Source organism: Tenrec ecaudatus, chromosome 4 (genome assembly GCF_050624435.1).
Source record: "Tenrec ecaudatus isolate mTenEca1 chromosome 4, mTenEca1.hap1, whole genome shotgun sequence".
Taxonomy (NCBI): domain Eukaryota; kingdom Metazoa; phylum Chordata; class Mammalia; order Afrosoricida; family Tenrecidae; genus Tenrec; species Tenrec ecaudatus.
In genome coordinates this window covers 137654288-137676953 of record NC_134533.1, presented here as the reverse complement: position 1 = coordinate 137676953, position 22666 = coordinate 137654288, and the positions used below count along the sequence as shown (strand labels likewise).

The 22666-nt window shown below is 37.1% G+C and overlaps 1 protein-coding gene across 3 annotated transcripts in view; it reads right to left on the bottom strand.

The window, feature by feature from the left end:
• The window catches only part of XRN1 (5'-3' exoribonuclease 1), a 151212-nt gene that overhangs the window by 77984 nt on the left and 50562 nt on the right, over nt 1-22666 (bottom strand). For all 3 annotated transcript variants that reach the window (XM_075546808.1, XM_075546807.1, XM_075546809.1), the window contains exons 13-19: nt 20474-20563; nt 19303-19459; nt 13326-13445; nt 9906-10075; nt 8240-8360; nt 8056-8154; nt 5913-6016 (exon numbers count right to left, since the gene is read on the bottom strand). In XM_075546808.1, the coding sequence (XP_075402923.1) occupies nt 5913-6016; nt 8056-8154; nt 8240-8360; nt 9906-10075; nt 13326-13445; nt 19303-19459; nt 20474-20563 (861 nt within the window). The remainder of the gene's footprint in view (nt 1-5912; nt 6017-8055; nt 8155-8239; nt 8361-9905; nt 10076-13325; nt 13446-19302; nt 19460-20473; nt 20564-22666) is intronic.

Genomic DNA, 22666 nt, shown 5'->3' with positions numbered 1-22666 from the left:
ATTGGGGCTCAACTCAATTACTCCCTCAATGCAAGAATGCTTTTTTCTATTAAACTGGAATTCCATGATGCTCACCTTCCCGACACAAAAGCTGAAGACAAATGGGTGCATAAGCAAATGTGGTGAAGAAAGCTGATGGAGCCCAGATATCAAAAGATAATAGTGTCTAGGGTCTTAAAGACTTGAAGGTAAACAAGTGGCCATCAGAAGCAACTAAGCCCACATGGAAGTAGCACACCAGCCTATGTGATCACGAGGTGCTGAAGAGAACCGTTATCAGGTATCAAAGAATAAAAAATCTTATCATTGTGTACTCACCTCCCCAATACAATTGCTGAAGACAAAAGGGTGCATAATCAAATGTGGTGAAGAAAGCAGATGGTGCCCGGCTAGCAAAAGATACAGCGTCTTGGGTCTTAAAGACTACAAGATAAGCAAGCGGCCATGTAGCTCAGATGGAAAAAGCACACCAGCCTGTGTGATCACCAGGTGTTGATAGGATCAGGTAGCAGACATCAAAGAATAAAAAATCATATCATTGTGAATGAGGGGGAGTGCGGGTAGGGACCCAAAGCCCATCTGTAGGCAACTGGACATCCCCTTACATAAGGATTATGGGGAGGAGATAAGCCAGTCAGGGTGCAGTGTAGCAACGATGAAACATACAACTTTCCTCTAGTTCCTAAAGGCTTCCTCCCCAACCCCCCCACAATATCATGATCCTAATTCTATCTTACAATTCTGAATAAACTAGAGGATATACACTGATGCAGATAGGAACTGGAAACACAGGGAAACCAGGACGGATGATTCTGTCAGGACCAGTGGTAAGAGTGGCGATACCAGTAGGGTGGAGGGAGGATGGGGTAGAAAGGGGGAACCGATTACAGGGATCTGCATGTAACCTCCTCCCTGGGGAATGGACAACAGAAAAGTGGGTGAAGGAAGATGTCGGACAATGTAAGATATGACAAAATAATAATTTATAAATTATCAAGGGTTCATGAGGGAGGGGAGAATGGGGAGAGGGAACAATGAGGAGCTGATGCCAGGGACTTGGATGGAGAAATGATGTTTTGAGAATGATGAGGACTTTACACAATTGATGCATGTATGGATTGTGATAAGAGTTGTATAAGCCCCTAATGAAACGATTAAAAAAAAAAAAGGAAAGTAAAGTTGAAATTTTTTGAAGACAAAAACAGAAGAAAATCTCTATGTTAGAGTTAGGTCAACAATTCTTAGACATGACAGGAAAAGCATGATGAACAATAACAACAACAACAACAAATGGACAAATTGATACATTCACCCAAAAAGTATAGGAAGCAATAATATGATTTTTTTGTTCTGGGTCTTTGCTGCTTGATACCTGATCCTATCGACACCTCATGATCACAGGCTGATGTGTTTCTTCCATGTGGGTTTTGCTGCTTCTGAGTTAGATGGCCCCTGTGTATCTTCAAACCTTTAAGACACCAGACTCTGTATCTTTTGATAGCTGGGCACTATCAGCTTTCTTGACCACATTTGCTATGCACCCGCTTTGTCTTCAGTGATGTCAGGAAGGTGAGCATCTTGGAATGCCAAGTTATTAGAACAATGTGTTCTTGTGTGTCTGCTACTTTAATACTAAACCTATAAATACATGTACATAGATCTATTTCCTTATCATCATATATTAATATATTTACATGTTTATACCTGTATTTAGACCTCTATAAATGCCCTTTGTCTCCTAGTTCTTTCCTCTATTTCCTTTTACTTCTCTCTTGTCCCACTAACATGTTCAGCCTTCATGCGGGTTTCAGTATTTTCTCTTGGTTACATTGCTTTTGATCAATCAGGCATCCTATGCCCTCCTCGCCACTGATTTTAGATCACTTGTTGTTCCCTTGCCCTGGGTTTGTTAACTTCCCCTTCCCCCTGTCTCCCCCTTTCCCATGCCCCCCCCAGAACCATCGGTTCCATTGTTTTCTCCTATGGATTGTTTATCCCGCTTAACTTATCTAAGTGGACATGCAGAGACAATAATGAGCCCAAAAACAAGACAGAGCAAAACAAAGCAGCAAAAGAAAACAAAACAACAATGACAAAAAAAAGGGAAAAAATCCTATAAGTCGTTTAGGGTCTGTTTGTTGACCTTTGCGAGTGTTTTCCAGTCAAGTCTGATGGGGTGCTATGCCCTGACTCCACAGTCTATTTTTGGTATTCCCATGGACTTCATTGCTTTGCTCCCCTTGTTGTTCTGCTGTATGCCCTTAGTGTTTCGTCCCAGTATGGTGGGGTCAGATTGGGCAGTATGTCTCCACTGTTGTGCCCTTAGTGCTAAGGGTCACTGAGGGATGTCATGTCTCGTGGTGGGACTGGCTCTATGGTCCTATCATGTCATTGTGAATGAGGGGCAGTGTGGAGTAGAGACCCAAAGCCCACCTGTAGGCAACTGGACATCCCCTTACAGAAGGGTTGGGTGATGGGGAGGAGATGAGCCAGTTAGAGTGCAGTATAGCACCGATGAAACATACAACTTTCCTCTAGTTCTTTAATGCTTCCTTCCCCCCACAATTGTGACCCCAATTCTATGTTACAAATCTGGCTAGACCAGAACATGTACACGGATACAGATAAGAACTGTAAATACAGGGAATCCAGGACAGGGAGACGGACAACAGAAAAGTAGGTGAAGGAAGACATTGCTAAAGAAAAAAAAATTTTTTTTAATTATCAAGGGTTCATGAGGGAGGGAGGGAGGGAGGGAAAAATTGAGGAGCTGATCCCAAGGGTTAATGTAGAAAATGTTTTGAATATGATGATGGCAACAACTGTACAAATGTGCTTGACACAAAGCATGTATGTTTAGATTGTGATATGAGTTGTATGAACTCCCAATAAAATGATTTAAAAAGAAAAAAAGCACAGGAAGCAAATTCTATGGATAAAAAACGTCAAGATTTCATACAGAAATGCATATTACTCATGAAAAACAAAACCACTCTTATGTTGAACACTCCTCAGCATTACACAACAAAAGGCAGCTACAATATGCTTGCAGAGCGCCCGGGGTAAGGACTGCATCTCCAAGACCGCAAGCCCTCAGCATTGTATCTTAAACATGCAGTAGGTCAGCCAAAGGACAAGCAATTGGGAAGAACATAAAGGTATGCAGTGCAAAGAGTAACTTATCTACATGATCACTATAAAATGATTATAACTTGAATATGTTAAGAACTTATTCTTAAAATTTAGGATACATTTTAAACAAAAGAACACATTATTTAAACAAACCCTGGAAGGAACATATAAAGGTTATGTTGTATATGGTAACAAGTCTTTCAAAAAGAGACATATATTTGCTAAATAATATAATGACAACCACTTGTAGGAAAGAATTAGGATATAGAACATCCAAATATTAAATAGAAAATAAGAAAAATAATATATACATCTAAAACATCTCAAGCAACACCTTGGAGAAAACATTGAAGTATATAGCATTATAAAGGCATAGGGTTTTAACAATATATTTTTAAATGTGAAACCAAAAGGGTTAGTAAGAGAAGACAAAATAGATGTGGCACTATGAGGTAAGGGTTGGACTGGTAACCATAAGGTCGGTGGTTCAAGCCCACCAGTGTGGGAGAAATTTGAGGCAGTAGTCAGCGCCTGTAAAATTAGGTTTATAGCAAGTGAATCCTATGGATCAGAATCTACTCAACGGTAGTAGATGAGCTTTTCATTAAAATTTAAAACTTTTGTTCAACTAAAAAAAGAACCAACCTTTAACCAAAGGGATAAATTTTCAGAATTATATGAGAGGAAAAATGGAATGAAAAGACATTGAAAGGAAGGGGAAGAAATGGGGAGCTGATGTCAGGGGCTCAAGTGGGAAGAGGATGCTTTGAAAATGATGATGGTGGCATATGTGCAAATGTGCTTGAAGCATGGGATGAATGTATTGATTGTGATGACAGATGTAAGAGCTCCCAATAAAAGTATTTAAAAAAATGAATAACCACTATACTTTGCATCTTTAGATAAGTGTTGGAAAAGATAGGCTGTCATATTTCTATCTTTGTTATTTTTAATTGTTTTGCTATAAGATAATGCCCATTGACATATTTGATGTTTTCACAAACTTTCTCTATGTGGAAAATAATTAAATTGCAATGTAATAAACCACGATCAATGCAAAAAAAAATAATGTTACATGGTGGGAGTTGCAACCAATAAGATGAAACAAAGCGTGCACAAAGTGTTGAGTGGAAAATGAATTATCTGCTTTGCTAACCTTCACCCGACTCACAATACAGAACCTTACTCTATATAAATTTACCTGGAAATATGAATAAATAAAATTTCTTAAAGAGGGAAAAAAAAAAAAGAAAATGCTATGATATTTTGGAATTCTAAAAAAAGACATTCAATTATTTTCTTTTTTTTAAAAAACATTTTATTAGGGGCTCATACAACTCTATCACAATCCATACATATACATACATCAATTGTGTAAAGCACATCCACACATTCATTGCCCTCAACATTTTCAAAACATTTGCTCTCCACTTAAGTCCTTGCATCAGGTCCTCTGTTTTTTCCCCTCCCTTCCCGCTTCCCCTCCCTCATGAGCCCTTGATACTTTATAAATTATTATTTTGCCACATCTTGCCCTGTCCGGCGTCTCCCTTCACCCCCTTCTCTGTTGTCCGTCTCCCAGGGAGGAGGTCACATGTAGATCCTTGTAATCAGTTCCCCCTTTTCAACCCCCTCTCCTTCTACCCTTCCAGTATCGCCACTCACACCCCTGGTCCTGAAGGGATCATCCACCCTGGATTCCCTGTGCCTCCAGCTCCTATCTGCACCAGTGTACAACCTCTGCTCTATCCAGACTTGCAAGGTAGAATTCGGATCATGATAGTGGGGGGCGTCGGGGAGAAGGAAGCATTTAGGAACTAGAGGAAAGCTGTATTCTTCATCGGTGCTGCATCACACCCTGACTGACTCATCTCCTCCCCTGGACCCCTCTGCAAGAGGATCTCCAGTGGCCGACACTTAGGCTTTGGGTCTCCACTCTGCACTTCCCCCTTCATTCAAGATGGTAAGATTTTTTTGTTCTGATGATTCTTTATGCCTGATCCCTTCGACACCTCGTGATCACACAGGCTGGTGTGCTTCTTCCATGTGGCCTTTGTTACTTCTGAGCTAGATGGCCACTTGTTTACCTTCAAGCCCATTGAATTATTTTCACAGACCTCTTGCAGATTCTTTGTATGTCACATAAGAGTTTAACATTCAGAATATATAAAGAATTCCTACACTTTAATAAGAAAAAATGCCGATCAACATCTGAATGGATAAATAAAATATAGTACATGCTGCGCAAATGAACCTTTGCTACACATAGATGAACCCTGAAAACACTATGCTGAGTGAAGCCAATCACAAAGGACAAATGCTATATGATTTCATTTACATGACATAGCTAGGATAGGCAAATGCACAGAGACCGGTTTCTAAGTGGTTGGCAGAGGAGTGAGGAGGAAGGAAAAGGGGAGTCATGGATTTGTAAGCAGTAAGTTATTGTGTACGGTGATAGGAAATTTGACAATGTTTATTGGTGAGGGTTATATATTAAGATTAATGTAAATGATATCACTAAATTATACACGTGGAAAATGTTGAGATAGTAAAGTTGTGTTATATATTTTTACAACAATAAAAAATACATATACCTCAAGTGTTGTCCAAACTATCAATAATCATTGAACTTTCAATGGTGGGATGAGAGGGCTTTTAATTGCAGTACAGGGTGTACATACTTTTAAGTAATAATTAGATTAATAAAAAATGAATCAATAAAATCTATCAAGAAGTACAGCAAACATATGTTTAAGAGATTGTAAATGAAATCTTACTTCGTTTCTCCATCTGACGCAGCTACAACTCTAGCTTCTTCCAGGTGAGGCCAATTCACAAACACAGACTTTCCAAGCACTAATGAAGCAACATTTTCTATGCTCTTAAAGAGAAAACAGAAAAATTCATTCAATTGCAGGTACAAAAGAAAAGTTCAGAAAGGCAAAGTTAAACAATTAAAACTGGTACAAATGTTCCTAACTGTGTATTTAAAGCTAAGAAAAACTCACCTTATTCATTAAATCAGAAAAATACCATGAGTTTAAAATTTAAAGTTTGAACGAGAACTGCTGACTCACGGCTGTTATTTCCAAGAGCACACAAACTTCTCTACTTCAACCCAAATAATTTATTTCACCCACTCTATTCAGTTAGTTTTCCTTATTGCTAAGTCTCCCCTTCCAATACAATTTGCCAGACTTTGTTTCCAATTCTTTCTTTTCTAAAAACTATTTCTTACTTATTTTTACCCATCTGTCTTTCACTTCCCCCTTTAATGGACCTCTGAAAAGTATTTAAGATACTAACAGGCATTCAATAAATGTTAGCTGTGATATCACTTTTAGTATCAGTTCTATTACTACTTCCTTTTACTTGTTTAACAATTTCCATTTCCTTCTGCCAATCCTTTCTCGTTAGAGACGTACTATGATCAACTGAAGGTATCTGATATTGCTATGAACGACAGAGACACCGTTACAGAGACATCGAGAAAACTTCATAGAGAATTAACAAGTAGTTTATTGCAGTTACATGAGGTCAATTATTAATTAATGAATCATATTTAACATGCCAGGGACCATAGCAGTTCTCTTTTTCCTTGTTTTTATAGTTCTGCTTGGGTCAGATTTATTGTCTGATTCTTACTTTCTCAACAGCACTGTCAATAAAAGTGGTCACTAACATTAATCTTGAATAAAATGACTGTAAGAAAAACAAGCTTTAGTAAAATCAAACAATATAGCACAAGCATATAGTTTATATGATTTTCTATAAAAATAAATTTCATAAGAAACATATATTGTTATTTCACCACTATATGATGGTTTCTTTTTCAATCTCTACTTAACTTTCTTGGTTTGTAAAACTGAATGGATTGGATTTACATAATCCTCAGTAGTAAAATTCTATTCACTAATGAGGCTTATGATTATTTTGCTTATTTTTCTCATGAAAAAGATGAAGAGAACATAGGAAATGCCTAGAAATGCTACTCCTTTTGCCTAGTGGTACAAATCTTCTTTCATCTACAAATGTGTACTTAATCTTTAGCATTCATAGCTCATACCCATTTCAGAATTTTTCGAACAGTATTTTTACTCATTGTGTCACAAGTACGTATAATCTGATTGATGTAAATGGTTGTAAAAAACTGTATATTATGTAAATGTTTCTTTGCTCTATTAAGAGTGAACTTTGAGAGTTCAAATATTTTTTACATTTTTGGTAAACACCACAGTCCCACCTACTACCCATCTACTATCATTGAGCAATTCCGATCCACAATGGCCCTATAGCATGTCCAAAGCTGTAAATCTTTACAGGAACAGAAAGTCTCATTTTTCTCCTGCAGTGCAGCTGCTGGGTTCCAAATGCTGACTTTGCAATAGCCCACCAGGGCTCTTCTACACATATGAAGCATCTGTGGTAGTTTAGTCATTTCATGTCGACTTGATAAATAATTGTAGGGGTGGAGTCTAGCCTGTCAAACAGGTCATAAACTAATGATGCCTCCTTGTGGGTGTGACCTTCTCATGAGGATTTTGGGAACTTCCCCTCTCTCTCTGATTTACCTTTCTGCTGTTTAGCCATTTGGAGAGCTGCCAGAGACACACTGAGACCTACTAGAGCCCTGGAGATGCTTCCACCACTACAGAATCCACAGACTTTGCACCCACCAGCCTGTAATCTTTCTGAATTTTGCATCTTTGCCTGCAACTGTGTGAGTCTGAAGAAGGATTTTTGGCCTAATATTGCACTTACATACTTGATCTGGACTGGGCTGGGAAATTTTCTTAATATGCAATTACTCTTTGATATAAAGCTCTTTCTTATACATATATGAAGGTTCCTGGATTTCTTTCTCTAATCAACCTGGTCTATCATAGCATCTAATAAATAAATAGCAAATAAAATACTCACTAGTTCATATGAGTCTACATTTCCTAAGATTTCCAACATCATATTTTCTCCACGACTGCTTTGCTGGAATACTTGTACACCACTTTTCTTCAAAAAAAACTTAAAGAGAAATTGGAGAAATTAATTTTTTGTCAATCATTACTTTACATTCACTAAAAAGAGAAATTCTGAAATAGACACTAACCTTGTGCTTGATGTGCTTCAAAGTAGGAAATCCACAGAAATATAATGCCTTCTGGTCAACCCCAGTTATTTTGTTTTTGCTTATGTCTACCCGCCAAGCATCTAAAGATATTATTTTATACCTAGAAAGCAAATCAATACAGTTAAATTAAAGATACATTATAAGCAAATGTAACTTTCCAACTTATCCTTGGATCTTTTGCAAGAGTTATCTTTTTTTTTTTTTGCAAAAAGAGAATGGCAATTACTGCCTTAAGATAAAGAAAGTTTCTTTGTTGTCAGTGGTCTACACCAGGAGTCAACAAACGTTTGAGACAGAAGAGCCAATTCTGTTCCTCACAATAATTTTAAAATTAATTGAGAGCCAAAAATATAATTTTATAAACAAATGAAATCATAACCTAAATAATTACCCTTCCTGAGAGTAAGGGGCAGAGGGTAACCCATCACAAGGATGGCTATAGGGCCCACCTGCCAGGGGGACGAGTAATAGAAATGTGGGTGAAGGGAGACAATAGACAGAGTAGGACATGAAATAAAAATAATATATAATTGATCAAGGATTCACAAGGGTGGGAGGGTGAGGAAAAAGAGGAGCTGATACTAATGGCTCAAGTAGAAAGAAAAGGTTTTGGAAATGTTGATGGCAACATATGTACAAGTGTGCTTAATACAACTGAATGATGGATTTGTACCCCCCAATAAAATGATTTAAAAATTTTATTTCACAGCCATATGCACGTACTGAGAGAGCTACATATGATTCATGAGCCACAATTTGCCGACCCTGGTCTAGACACAACCATGCTTGCAGGTTATTGAGTATATAATTTCTACTACTAATTTAAATGGAAACAACAGATGAGGGGATTTCAAGAAGTTTGTGGAAAAATTCTACTATCTTTGCATTCAGTTTTCTCACAAACTTTTTGGATCCCTTTATAACAAACTTTTAAGATAAAGAAAAGTACACAGCATAATATGAATTTTTTTATAATTCCTGTCTTCTTCCTCTTTGTTTTAACAAAAGGAAATATGACAATAGATATTGTGCTTTATTTGTGTTGTTATCTGGGAAGATTGTTTATAGAAAGATGAGAGAAAAAAACAAGGGAAATTTTTTTTTTTTTAGTTCAAGGATTGTTTGTTGGCCTTTAGGAGTGTTTTCCAGTTCAGTCTGTGGGAAAATTTTTTTTTTTTTCGCCTAAACCACAAATTTTTTTTAATACCAAAAAGAAAAAAGAAAAAAAATCCCAGCAGCCTCCTTTCCTCGCTGTCCTGATGGGACAGTTGAGACTGGATCTCTGGGGTCTCCCGGGACGGTGGCTCCGGGCTAGAACACTCTCAGGCAAGAGTGGTGGGGTCCCCGCCAGGCCCTCCGCCAGGCCCACTTTGGGCTGCTCGGAGAAAATTTTTAATAGTTAAAAAAAAGTGGGTGTGAGACAAAAAATGCTAAGTACTTTTATACTTTTTAGTTAGGTGGGGATACAAGAGGTAAAGTAAAAAAATGTCGAATAAAGCTGGGAGGGTAGACGTTGGAAATGAAAAAGTAAAAATTCATATATTCTCTTGAATGAGACAATGGACAGAGTTAATACAATCAGGAAGGGAAATACATACTTCAACAAAGGAGAGAAATTTACTGAAAGATTACCACGCGACATTACCTTGTACAGCACCCTTGTATGGCAGGGAATTTTTCTGGCCAGGGGGAGGGGTAGGTGAACTCTGTGTCTCCATCGTGCCAGCACATTAAGCACTCACTATGCTGGTTTCTTTTCCTCTCTTCTTTTTTGAGAGAGTGATTACATGACTCCATAGCTTCCAACAATCGCTTCTGAATAATAAAATTGGAGAGAGGAAGCAAACATAAAGATTCTGTAATCTCAACATGCATTCTGTCTTTTCTCTCAGTATCTAGGACTACCATTGTGTTCTTGAAAAACAAATTCTAACTGATGAAACCCTTTTCTCACTTTGAAGGGCTGCAATAGATTACTTCAACTGTAAGTTCCTCTGAAGCTATTACTCAAATAATAAGCAGTAACGTGTGGGTAAGAGTAGATCATTAAAATATAAAATTTTCACAAATATCATAATTCATAAAGAATACCATATTTTATAAATTTACAATGCTATAGAAATGCCTACCTTTTCGAATTAACTCATACCTTTAATATTATTTCAATCAGAATTGCCATAGTTTAAAAAAATCTTAAAGGACAAATAATAATAGTGAACATAGGAAAAAATGAATGAATAAAGGAGCAACATATAAATGGGGGTTTATCTTTACCAGATATTACCACTTATAATAAATCTACTATAGTTAAAACACTTTAATACTGAACTAGAAGGCTCCTAGAGAATCAAGCAACAGATTCAGATTTATGCCAAAAACTGTATTTCAGATATCCTGATAATCTAATGTTGAAAGCATTTGAAATTCAAAATACAATTCAATCCAATCACAATGAACGAAGGTGATAATTGGATGAACAATAGTACAGTTACTGTTTATATACGCTAGAAATATACACATGCAGGATATACTGTCTAGCATTAGAACTGTTATTTCGTCTGTTGGGTAACTACCCAGTTTCCCTGAAAATAAGACAGTGTCTTATCTTAATTTTTGCTCCCAAAGACGCGCTAGGTCTTATTTTCAGGGAATGTCTTATTTTTCCACGAGGAAGAATACAGCACACATTTATTGTTTAATTAAAAGAGACCTTGTACTTCCCGTCTGCTTTGGCTGTGCTGTGGCCAATAGTGAGCTGTGCGGGGGGGCGCCTGCCGCCATGGTCCAGAGTCAAGAGTTATGGTAGCTTCGAGGGACCTTATTTTCAGGGGGGATGCCTTATATTTCAGTGAGAGGCAAACTGTAACTCAGTCTTATTTTCAGGGGATGTCTTACTTTTGGGGAACCAGGGTAGTGTCTTTTCACATATAGCAAGCCTCTATTTGGAAAATTAATAAGATGTGAAGTCATTTTATTCTCTACTCTTTATATACATTTAAAGAGCCAGCATCTATGTACTTAATTAAACTATAATTTATATCCAGTCAAATTCACAGAACAAAAGTAATGAATTCTGTATATAGCCCCCAGTAGAACAGCTTTGTTCTCGGCTACTACAGTAAACTCACACTGTCACAGAGTCGGTGACCCTATACGACAGGGACAGCTGCCTTTGTGGGTTTCCAACCTGGCAGGGTGCTGTAAGTGGGAATCGACTCGATGGCAGTGTTTGCTCTGTACTTGTTTTGAGCACATGGAAATACAATTGTTAATTGTACATTGATTTTTATATCCCTTAAATTTGCTAAGTCTAAATAGTTTTAGTAGCTGTTTTGATGATTCCCTAGATTTTTTTTTACATAGTAATAATATCTTCTACAAATAAAGGTAATTTATTTCTTCCTTTCTAATCTGTTATTTTTTTAAAATTAATGCACCTGGCTGAATGCAGTTAAGAACCGCAATACTGTACATATAAATGGTTAAAATGTAAATCCTGGACTTATTTTTTTTTTAAAAGAAAATGTTTTCTTTCTGTAAGTGTTTCTTTGCTCCTATTAAGTGCTGCTGAGTCAACGCTAACACTTATGTACAACAGAACGGAATACTGCCTGGTCCTGTGTTATCTCACAAATTTTGCAATGTTTGAGCCCATTGTTGCAGCCACTTGTTAGCAATAATTTTTTGATACCCTTTCTCAGTCAAGTTCACAGGTGAAAGCCTGGCTTTCTATTCTCACAAAGGGCTACAGTCTCGGAAACCCACAGAGGCCGCTCTACCCTGTCCTACAGGTTCACTCTGAGCTGAAACGGTCTCGGGGACCCAGAGGCCGCTCTACCCTGTCCGACAGGTTCACTCTGAGCTGAAACCGACTTGATGGCGGGAGTTAGGTGTCTTTCTTTTCATCAAGCTGAGAAAGTTTCCATCCAAACCAAGTTTGCTGAGTTTCTATAAACTGTGGTAAATTGCATGGATTTCACCATACATTTATAAAACAGATCACACAGAGAGACTAGTATTGTTTTTCTTATATATTGCTGTATTCTATTTGGTGTTATTTTGTTACAATTAAAAAAAATCTATTTTTAACAGGGATATTTCCTTTTGGAAATCTAGATTAATGTAGACCTTTTTCCTGAAAGTTTGTAATACGATTTTAAAAATATTTGATGATTAGTATTTCTTCTATTCTTAAATATTCTTTCATTTTATTTAATTTAGATTTTATCTGCTCTCAGTCTCAAGGTAGAAGCTTAAATGATTTATTATTTTTGCTCAGGAAGCATTCTTGTTAAGCCTTTCTTCAGTGGCATTACCCAAAGGTTGTGTTTTGGCTATCATTCAGATTGAAATATTGTTTAAACTGCCTTTATATGTCTTCTTTCATTAATTGGATAATCATAAGTGTGTTATTGTATTTCAAACTATTTGGGAATTGTCCCGTATTTGTTACTGATTTCTATGTTATTTCATGTACTTGGAGAATACTCAACCCTTTAAATTAGTGAGACATATTTTTGGAGCATTTCGTAACCTTGGTGAATGTTCCTTATTTGCCTAGAAGGAATGAGTCTTTTGCAAAGTGTTGTGTTTTACAAATGATAAATGAAATGGAGTAGGTTTATATTGTTATTAAAGTCTTCTCTATCCTTACTGATTTTCTGTCATTTCTATTCCTACTTCAGAAAGTACTGACATTTTAAACTCTATCTCTGAATTTTTCCTATTCTGACAATTTTTGCTTCATGTATTTTGAAGTTATCATGTATTATATATACATTTATGACTGTTGTGGTTTGATGAACTTGGCTTTTTCGTTATTATGAACATATTCCTCTTAAACTATTCCTCTGGCATACTCCTAGTCCTAGAACCTATTTGTCTAACATTACGAAAGCCACGCTTGCTTTTTTCTTTTAATTAAAGCATCTAGATGTTTTTAAAATAAAGAAGCTGTTAAATCTCATGAGCAAAACATAAGAGGAGATTTAAAACACAATGCTCATTGAGTTATTCTAAATAATTCAATTAAAAATGTGTACATGTAATTATTTCACTTACGAACCTCATCAATAAAAGGTATTAAAACCACAGCTTCCCATTCCTGTTGTTTCCCATTTAGGTCAGTTTTAAAATCAGGTGGATAGTATTCTATAATTGGCGAGTCTTCACTGGTCATCAAATGCTGTGAGAATATAAAATAACACAATAAAGTTGTAAGAACTAACATCAATATAGCTTTTTGTTATTGTATTAATAATATTCCTCTTATTGCAGTTTAAAATTTCTAAGGAAATGAAACATTTCCATCTTAAACATATTCACACATACTCATATTGATTAACTATGAAACATCTAATTTCACTGATATTCATCACTTTGTGGCTTGACTGATATAATTACCATACACACTTGAGTATAAGCCAACCCAAATAGCAGCCAAGGCACCAATTTTACCACAAAAACTGGGAAAACTTATTGACTCGAGTATAAGCCTAGGGTGGGAAATGCAGCAGCTACTGGTAAATTTCAAAATAAAAATAGATACCAATAAAATTACATTAATTGAGGCACCAGTAGGTTGAATGTTTTTGAATATTTATTTCAAACAGAAATAGTAAACTAGCTCTGTAAGTGGAAAAGAGGGTCCACAACAACAATATGGTATCAACAATAACTTTAAAAGTACAAAAACCTTAGCTCAACCAGCAACCAAGCTAAAACACATGAGTTAAAATCCTTCAAAACTGGATTCCTCAGCATCATCTATGTGTCCAAACAGAGCTTCAGCTTTAGCTGGTGTGAGGTTATCAGCACAGACATGGTCATCATCACTGAGTTCGCAGTCACCACCATCACTGCTGTTGTTCTCACACAAAGCGCTGTCATCACTGCCATCCACAGCATTACTACTGCCACATTTCTTGAAGAAGCGTTGCACCATGTCCTCTGGAATCTCTTCCCATGCATCACGAACCCACTTTGCGATCCATTCTATGTTGGGCTTCATCAGATTTCCAACTTTTGACCAGATGACATCCATTCATGCCACATCTTTCGCACATGGTCTTTGAGAGGTTTATTTAAACACGCATCTAGGGGCTGTAATACAGATGTAAGCCCACCTGGAGTAATGACCAAAGTAACTTGAGAAGACTTTGCTATATTTTTTATGCTATCAGATGTGTGGGCTCTGGATATATCTCAAACTAGCAATGATGGTTTTGTCTTTAAGGCTGCTCCTGGTCTTCCGTTCCAAATTTCTTCCAGCCACTTTTTTGTTCCATCTTCATCCATCTAGCCTTTAATGTGTGCATGCACTGTAATTCGTGGTAGGAATTTAATATTTTTAGGCAAGATCTTTCTTTAAAAAATAATGACAGACCGCATTAGCCAAACATGACAGAATGACTATGAAATGATATTTTTTTATTTACTGTGGTTCTGAGTAAAATAGTTTTCTCTCCCAAACTTGCCACAGCTCTGTTGCTTGGAAGATCAAGGGTCATAGGTGCTTCATCCATATTCCCTATATCTCCCAGGTCACAGTTATGGATCCTTCTTTGTTTTATGATGAATGAATGGAATGACATCACTTTTTCATCAAGGTCTTTTGGCAAATTCTGTGAAATCTTTGTTCTTTGCCACAAACATAAGGCAAACCTATTCATGAAGCGGGTACACCATCCTGCCAACGCAACAAAACGTTCAATACCTGGTGCTTTTAATTTATCGTCTTCAGCCATTTGAAGGGCACGTAAGCGAATCCCCATTCATGTTACACAGTAACCATTTTGTGATAATCTAAAACCCATTTATGCAATTCAGTCTCTAGAGCCCATATGAAGTCGTTAAACCATGTCGAGCTTTTCTTGCCTTTGAAATCTTTTCCAAGTCAGCTTTCATTTTCTGCTACTCCCTCACTTGTTTATCGTCAACACACAATTCCCTACTTGCAATACTGTTATTGCTTTCTTCTGCTGTTGACAACCTTAATTTTGAAACCAGTTTTGTATGACCTGCGTTTTTGTTTTGGTCCAGGATTAGAAGTATCAGGATCCATTTCTAACAGGATTAAAAAAATACTTTGAAAGAGAATGAATGCCACACTACAGCGTTTGAATTCTCAAAATATACCGTAAGCCCTGCTCCAACAATAAGCCCTAGTTATAGTTCTTAAAAGAGGTCAATTTATAGTAAGAACGGTGGTGTCCAGGTTAACTACTGGTATACATATAAACAAGTAAAATCAATTGGCAATAGACTGTAGCAAGACAGATAGACTTCACCATGAAAAACAGATACCCCCCAAAAGAATCACACTCAAAAGACACCACGAGACCCAAAACATGCAGGATCATGAGGGAGCTGACAGTAATTCAGAATTTGGAGAGTTTGGTATGATAATATTTCAGAATGTAATGATATGACTATGTTTGCATAGAGCATCCTGTGTTAGGGGTCTCATACTATACGCACTGTGTTACAGCATGTACATGTACCACATGTACACAACACATCTTGTATAGTTTGAGGCCTAACACAGGTTGGTGATATTCCGGAATGTTACTGTATGTGCTAAGTTTCTGCATCTTCAGTGTTACCACATATGGATGGGAAATGTTAACGCAACACATGCAGTTAACACAGTGCATACACAATGCAGCGTGTATATTATGAGCCCTAACACAGGCTGCTCTATGCAAGCACAGCCAACACTGGGTCCAGATAGAGGTTATTAAGAAAAAAGAAACTATAGCAGACCAAGTACTGTAAATAAACATACTGCATATCCAAGACCAGAGATATACTGGTATTTGTATTCAGCAATGCTTGGGCAGAGCAAGGGGGCATGGCCAAGCACAAGTAAGACTGTAAAGGCTACATCATTGGTCACAGCCCTGGAGAAGAGCTGTGTATCAGACATTAATATGACAAGGATGCGGTCCGCCCCAGGTACCAGCACACAAAAGCAGGCAGCTTCTAGCCCAGGAGGGCAAGGGTAACACAGAGGCTGTCGGCGTGAAGGAGAAAAGAAGAGCGGTGATACCAATAGTCATCGCACCACCTACAGGGACTGCAGGCACCCGCAGATGAGCGGGACAGATCGGAGAATACCTGTGCTACACAGGAGAACAGGTAAGGGGACACTCACTTGAATATAAGCCGAGGGGGGCTTTTTCAGCATAAAAAAATGTGCTGAAAAACTCAGTTTATACACAAGTATAGGCGAGATATGTAGCAAAATATCTTTACCCTGAACATTAGTTTCATGATTTTTTGGTTTTCATCCTATTAAAGCCTACCAACTAAACTTTGTTTTATCAGACTTCATTTCAGTTAATTTCATTGGTATACAATACTTTGAATTTTTAACCTTCAATGAACAATCTACCTTTCTGTTCTAACAAATGTGTTCATCTATATACTGTTAACAACTGTCATCCAAGGTATTTTTTTCATCCAAAATATTCTAAAAAGAAAAAAAATCTGAGATTCACTAATATCAAAGAGCAACCCTTCAATATAACACACTCTTATTAGAAGTGTTCTAACACAGGTTGGCAAAGCATCATGATGGCTTTTTAGGATGTTACTATAGTTTTTTAAAAAGAAGTAAAATAATGTAAACTGGAGGGCATGGAGTGGAGACCCAATGCCCATCTGTAGAAAATTGGACATCCCTTCACAGAGGGGTCACAGGGAAGAGATGAGCCAGTCAGGGTGCAGTATAGCACCAATGAAACACACAACTTTCCTCAAGCTCTTTGGTGCTTCCTTCCCCCCACTATCATGACCTCGATTCTACCTTACAAATCAGATTAGACCAGAACATGCACACTGCTATAGATAAGAGCCTGAAACATAGGGAACCCATGGTATGTAAACCCCTCAGGGCCAACAAGGAGAGTAGAGATACCAGGAGGATTAGGGAAGGGAGGGGGAGGAAGGGGGAATAGATCACAAGGATCAACCTAGAACTCCCTCTCAGGGGGACGAATAATGGAAAAGTGGGTGAGGGGCAACGGAGGACTTTGTAAGTTATGGTGAAAGTAATCTGTATCAGGGTCTCAAGTGGGAAGTGAATGCTTTGACAATGATGATGGTGGCATATGTGCAAATGTGCTTGACACACTGGAGAAATGTATGGATTGTGATAAGAGATGTAAGAGCCCCCCAAAAAGTAAATTAGTGTATTTCCAAGGATAATACACTCCTCATTTATCAACTGTCTTGACATTTCACGTTTACTACAATAGTAAAAAATCTACTATCCAACTCTTCTGTGTATTAACAATGTATATTTGGCAGTAACAAATGCCAATGTGCAAGGTGAAGAGTAACGCTGGCTGTGATGCTTAAGGTAATGGTCAACTTTTCTGAGCCATGATTATAAGTGGCTTAGAAGTTAAATTATAGAATGATGTTGTCATCCTCCATTTTGTGATCTGATGTGATAATCCCTTATTTTGAGGTAATGCCATTTTTTTATATAATGACCAGGAGTGGGCATATTTGAAATATTAATAACCATAATTGACTTGGGCACTACGGGATCAAAAGAGATGTAACTGTTAAATACTTACAAGGACATACCAGTGCAGAGGGGTAAATGTCAACCCTTAATAATATCTATCAGCAGGACAAAAATAGATAGAAGCTTATGAAGAAAGTCGGTCAGACGCCAAGTTGAGGAAGAAGCAGAAGACTGAAATTGTTCCACAAGCAAATGGTAACAAGTCTACTTTCATTTCTAGGTACAGACCATGGAATCAGAATAACAGTCTGATAAACCAAAATCATTACGTAAACCTCACTGTCACAATCGGTGTAATAAAGCTTGGTGAAATTTCGGTGATCCTTTTCTTACTCTCTGGAAAACATGCTAACCAGAAAAAGCCTTATTCCAAAATTTGATACATGAAACGCTTGAAACTAAACCATACCCTAAAGTATACTTGCCTTGAGAATAAGAACTCCTTAGAGGTGCTGGCACAGAAGCTATGTGTTGGGCTGCTAACTCCGAGGCCAGCAGTTTGCACCCACCAGCCCCTCTGTGGGAGAAAGACAAGACTTTCTGCTTCTCTAAAGAGTTGCAGTCTTGGAAACCGACAAGGGCAGTTCTTCCCTGTCTTATAGGGTTGTTATGAGTTTTAATCCACTCAGTGGCAGTGAGTTTTACTCTAGTAGATATAAGAATAAAGGAGAGTGGAGTGAAGGTGGGGTGGAAAGGGGGAACCGATTACAAGGATCTACCTATAACCTCCTCCCTTGGGGACGGACAACAGAAAAGTGAGTGAAGGGAGACATCAGAGAGTGTAAGATATGACAAAATAATAATTTATAAATTATCAAGGGTTCATGAGGGAAGGGGGAGCTGGGAAGGAGAGGAAAAAATGAGGAACTGATGCCAGGGGCTTAAGTAGAGAGCAAATGTTTTGAGAATGATGATAGCAACATATGTACAAATGTGCTTGACAAAATGGATTTATGTATGGAATATGATAAGAGTTGTATGAGCCCCCAATAAAATGATTAAAATAAAAAAAGAAACAGGAAAAACTGGGAGGCTGTTGACTAGGTGAGGATATCTTGTGGGGATGGCAGTGGATGAGCTGAAACAAAATGTGTGAGAACTATGAAGTTTAAAATTGATACATACTATGTAAACCTTCACCCAATACACAATAAAAGTTTTGGGAAAAAAGAATAAAGGAGAACTGAAATTAATGTGTAAACATTTGGACAAAATGGATAGTTTCAGATTTTGCCTGTCTCCTTTTTTTTTACATGCAGTGTAGAGTTGTGCTTTATAATGCTAAAAATGAAGAAGTAAGCCTTTGATTGGTACATAGAGTTTGTATTTTAAAGACCAAGATAACTTTAAATCAAATTTTAGTTCTCATGAAACTAGTTAAAGAAATAGTAAACGTAGAACTATAAATAAATATATTTAGCTACTTGATAAATTTGGATACTATATTCCTAGGTTTGCACGAGCTTTTAAATTTTTAAAAAAGCTATTGAATTCTGATGCTTACCTGGTAACAGAGAGGAAGTAAATTTTTGCTAGCTGATGGAAGTACAGCAAGAAGCTGTTCAAATGGCTTAAAAGGTTTTCCTAGTTCAAAATGGATTTGAAGTGTACTAATGTTCCGGATATCTGATAGAAATGGTGCGTAGTGATAAGGGTAATACCTGTAAAACAAAACTGAGTTTTAAACAACTAGTAACTTTGTTTCTCTATAGTTTAACAAAACATATCAATAACTTTAAAGGAAAAAAGTTATCACCCATAAATCAATCATTTGAATAAAAGAATGAAGTACTGTTGGAAAGTTCAGGTCATTTGATGGCAACAAATATCCTATTTCCATAATTTTAAAAGTACACCTTCACATTTCTAATATTGGAGCTTCGAATGAGAGAAACGAGGTGGTAGGAAATACTCCAGCCAAGTCACGTGGATCTGTGCCCTCTAAGCACAGAGCTGGGAGGAGGTCATTGTTCTGATAAGGCTCCAGCTAGCTCAGAAGAAAAGAAGATAGCATGGTAAGCCTGAGCCCATCAGGCTACTACTTGTTATTTCCTAAAATGTCTATCTTTGAATCAGTAAGTTTATTAGGCTTGTGGGAAAGATTAAATCCTAATCATATCAATCACTTACACTAACTTTCCCATCTTTGACTCAAGCATACACTTTGTTTGTTATGTTGGTATATATTTTGGTAGATGGTTTGGAAATGTAGATAGAATTTGCTAGAAGATTATCTTGAGCGAAATGGAGGATCACTACTATTTCAGTGAAAGCAAACAATTTCCCCCTTTCTAGTCTAAAATACTGAAATACAAACAAAGATAAAATAATATAATGAATACCGCCATACATAACAATAGCCTAGATTCAATAATTTACACAACTTTGTTACTTAATTCATCTGAAAAGATAACTTTTAATTTAACATATAACTTTTACCATGGGTCATCTGCTAAGATGGAAGCATCCTTGTTAGACAAGGTCTTTAAAAATATTTTCATGTAAAAAGAGATCATGTGTATTCATCTAAACTTAACTGAACTAATATTTATCTTAAAAGAACCAAACAAAAATAACCATAAATAGTAATAAAAGGAAATGACATCCCCAAATGATATCACAGTAGAATGTACCATTATAAAAAGACACAATTTCATTTTTGGTTTTACTCTCACCAGCTCCAGGACTGAACTCCATGGTAGTAATAGTGCAAAATCCACTGTATTGCTTGAACATAACATGCAGCTTGACCAGCCAGAAAGTCGCTGAAAGAGAGAAAAAGATAATCCTTCTTCAAAAATTAGCTAGTCTCTAATTTAGAGCTTGCTGCCTAGTGGTATTGAGTACAGTTCGCCTCATGCAGCTTACTTAAACACTAGGTGTCTTGGTTATCTAGTGCTGCTGTAGCAGAAATACAAGTGGATGGCTGTAATAAACAGAAATTTATTCTCCCACAATTTTGGGAGCTAAAAGTCTAAATTCAGGGTGCTAGCTCTAGGGAGAATGCAACAATGGGCTCAAGCGTAGGAACAATTGTGAGGATGGCGCAGGCCTGGGCAGTGTTTTGTTCTGTGGTGCATATGGTCACTGTGCGTTGGTATTGACTCACTGGCACCTAAGAACACCAACAGCAGTTCGAAACTTCCATTGGCTCCTGGGCAAAGAGTCGTTCTACTCCTGTAAAGAATTAGAGTCTTGGTAACCCACAGGGGCAGTTCTACTCTGTCCTATAGTTCACTGCGAGTCAGAATCAATAGCAGGGAGACATCAGCTCTAGGAAAAGGTTTTCTGTCAGCCCTGGGAAAAGATCCCTTGACTCCTTTCAACAATTGGCCGGCTTGCTACTTATCCCTTGGAAATCTCCATGTGTTTTGGCATCAATCTTCTTCCGGCTCTCGGAGCTTCAGAGCAAGAGAACCTGGGTGGAAGAATATGCTTCACACCTGGCTGTCTTTCTTATGGCACTTAAGTCCATTCTGCTCCCTTGATTAACTTTGTATTTCAAAAGAGATTGACACAAAATACAACCAATATCTCATAATAACACTACTACTAATACTGCCTCATTAACATCATAGAGGTTAGATTTACAAAACTTTCATCAGATCATAAAATGGAGAATATTGGTATTTCTTATTAATAAGAATCAAGGTCCAGTTAAATGGACACATATTTTTGGGGAACACAATTCAATCTATAACACTAAGTGAGCTAAAAATTATAGCCAGACATCCCCTTAAAGAAGGATCGCGGGGAGGAAATGAGCCAGTCAGGGTGAAGTATAGCAACGATGAAACATACAACTTTTCTCTAGTTTTTTAATGCTTCCTTCCCACCCCCTCCCCCCCACTAGGATGATCCCGATTCTACCTTACTAATTCAGCTAGACCAGAGGATGTACACTGGTATAGATAATAACTGGAAATGGGACAGATAAATCCCTCATGACCAATGACAGTAGTAATACCAGGAGGGGAAGGAGAAGGTGTGGGAGAAAGGGGGAACCAAACATAAGGATCTAACCCCCTCCCTGGGGAGTTGACAACAAAAAAGTGGGTGCAAGGAGACATCGGGCAGTGTAAGACATGCCAAAATAATAATTTATAAATTATCAAGGGTTTAAGGGGCGGGGGAAGTAGGGGGAAAAATGAGGAGCAAATACCAAGGGCTTACGGAGAAAGAAAATGTTTTGAGAATGATGGCAACAAATGTACAAATGTGCTTGATACAATGGATGCATGTATGGATTGTGATAAGAGTTGTACAAACCCCCAATAAAATGATTTTTTTAAAACTATAGTCATAATAACTTCAAAATACTATTTGAAAAAATTCTATAATGCCAAATTAAAGTTTTATCTTGTAGTTTTCTTAAGTCAATGATCAGGATAATTAAACATGCTGTGTATATTTACTCACTCAGTATATTATTCCTTTAAAGTTTGAACATTTATCTAATGAGCTTTTTAAAATGGTAGGGATACAATGGTTCTGTAGCCAGTAGAATGTCTAAGAAAAGCACAAGATGAAAATAGAAGGCTCTAAAATCTAGTTATAGAAGCTACATTACTCTTTGAAAACTACTTTATTGTTTGAACAAATTTTCCTCTAATAACTTATTTCTCAAAGACCAAGAAACATTATTCTAAAGTTTAAGTAAAATAAATAAACATTCAAGTCACTAAAAAGAAAGCCCAAGGCTAAAGCCAAAAATGGTCATAAACTTGTTAGTTTTTATCACCTAACCTCAGATATTCCATATCAGTATATTTCTGGGAGATATGCTTTTCAAAATAAAATTTATTAGTTTTCATTATAAAAGATATACTTTCTAATTATTGGAAATTTGCAAAATAAAGTATTTCTAT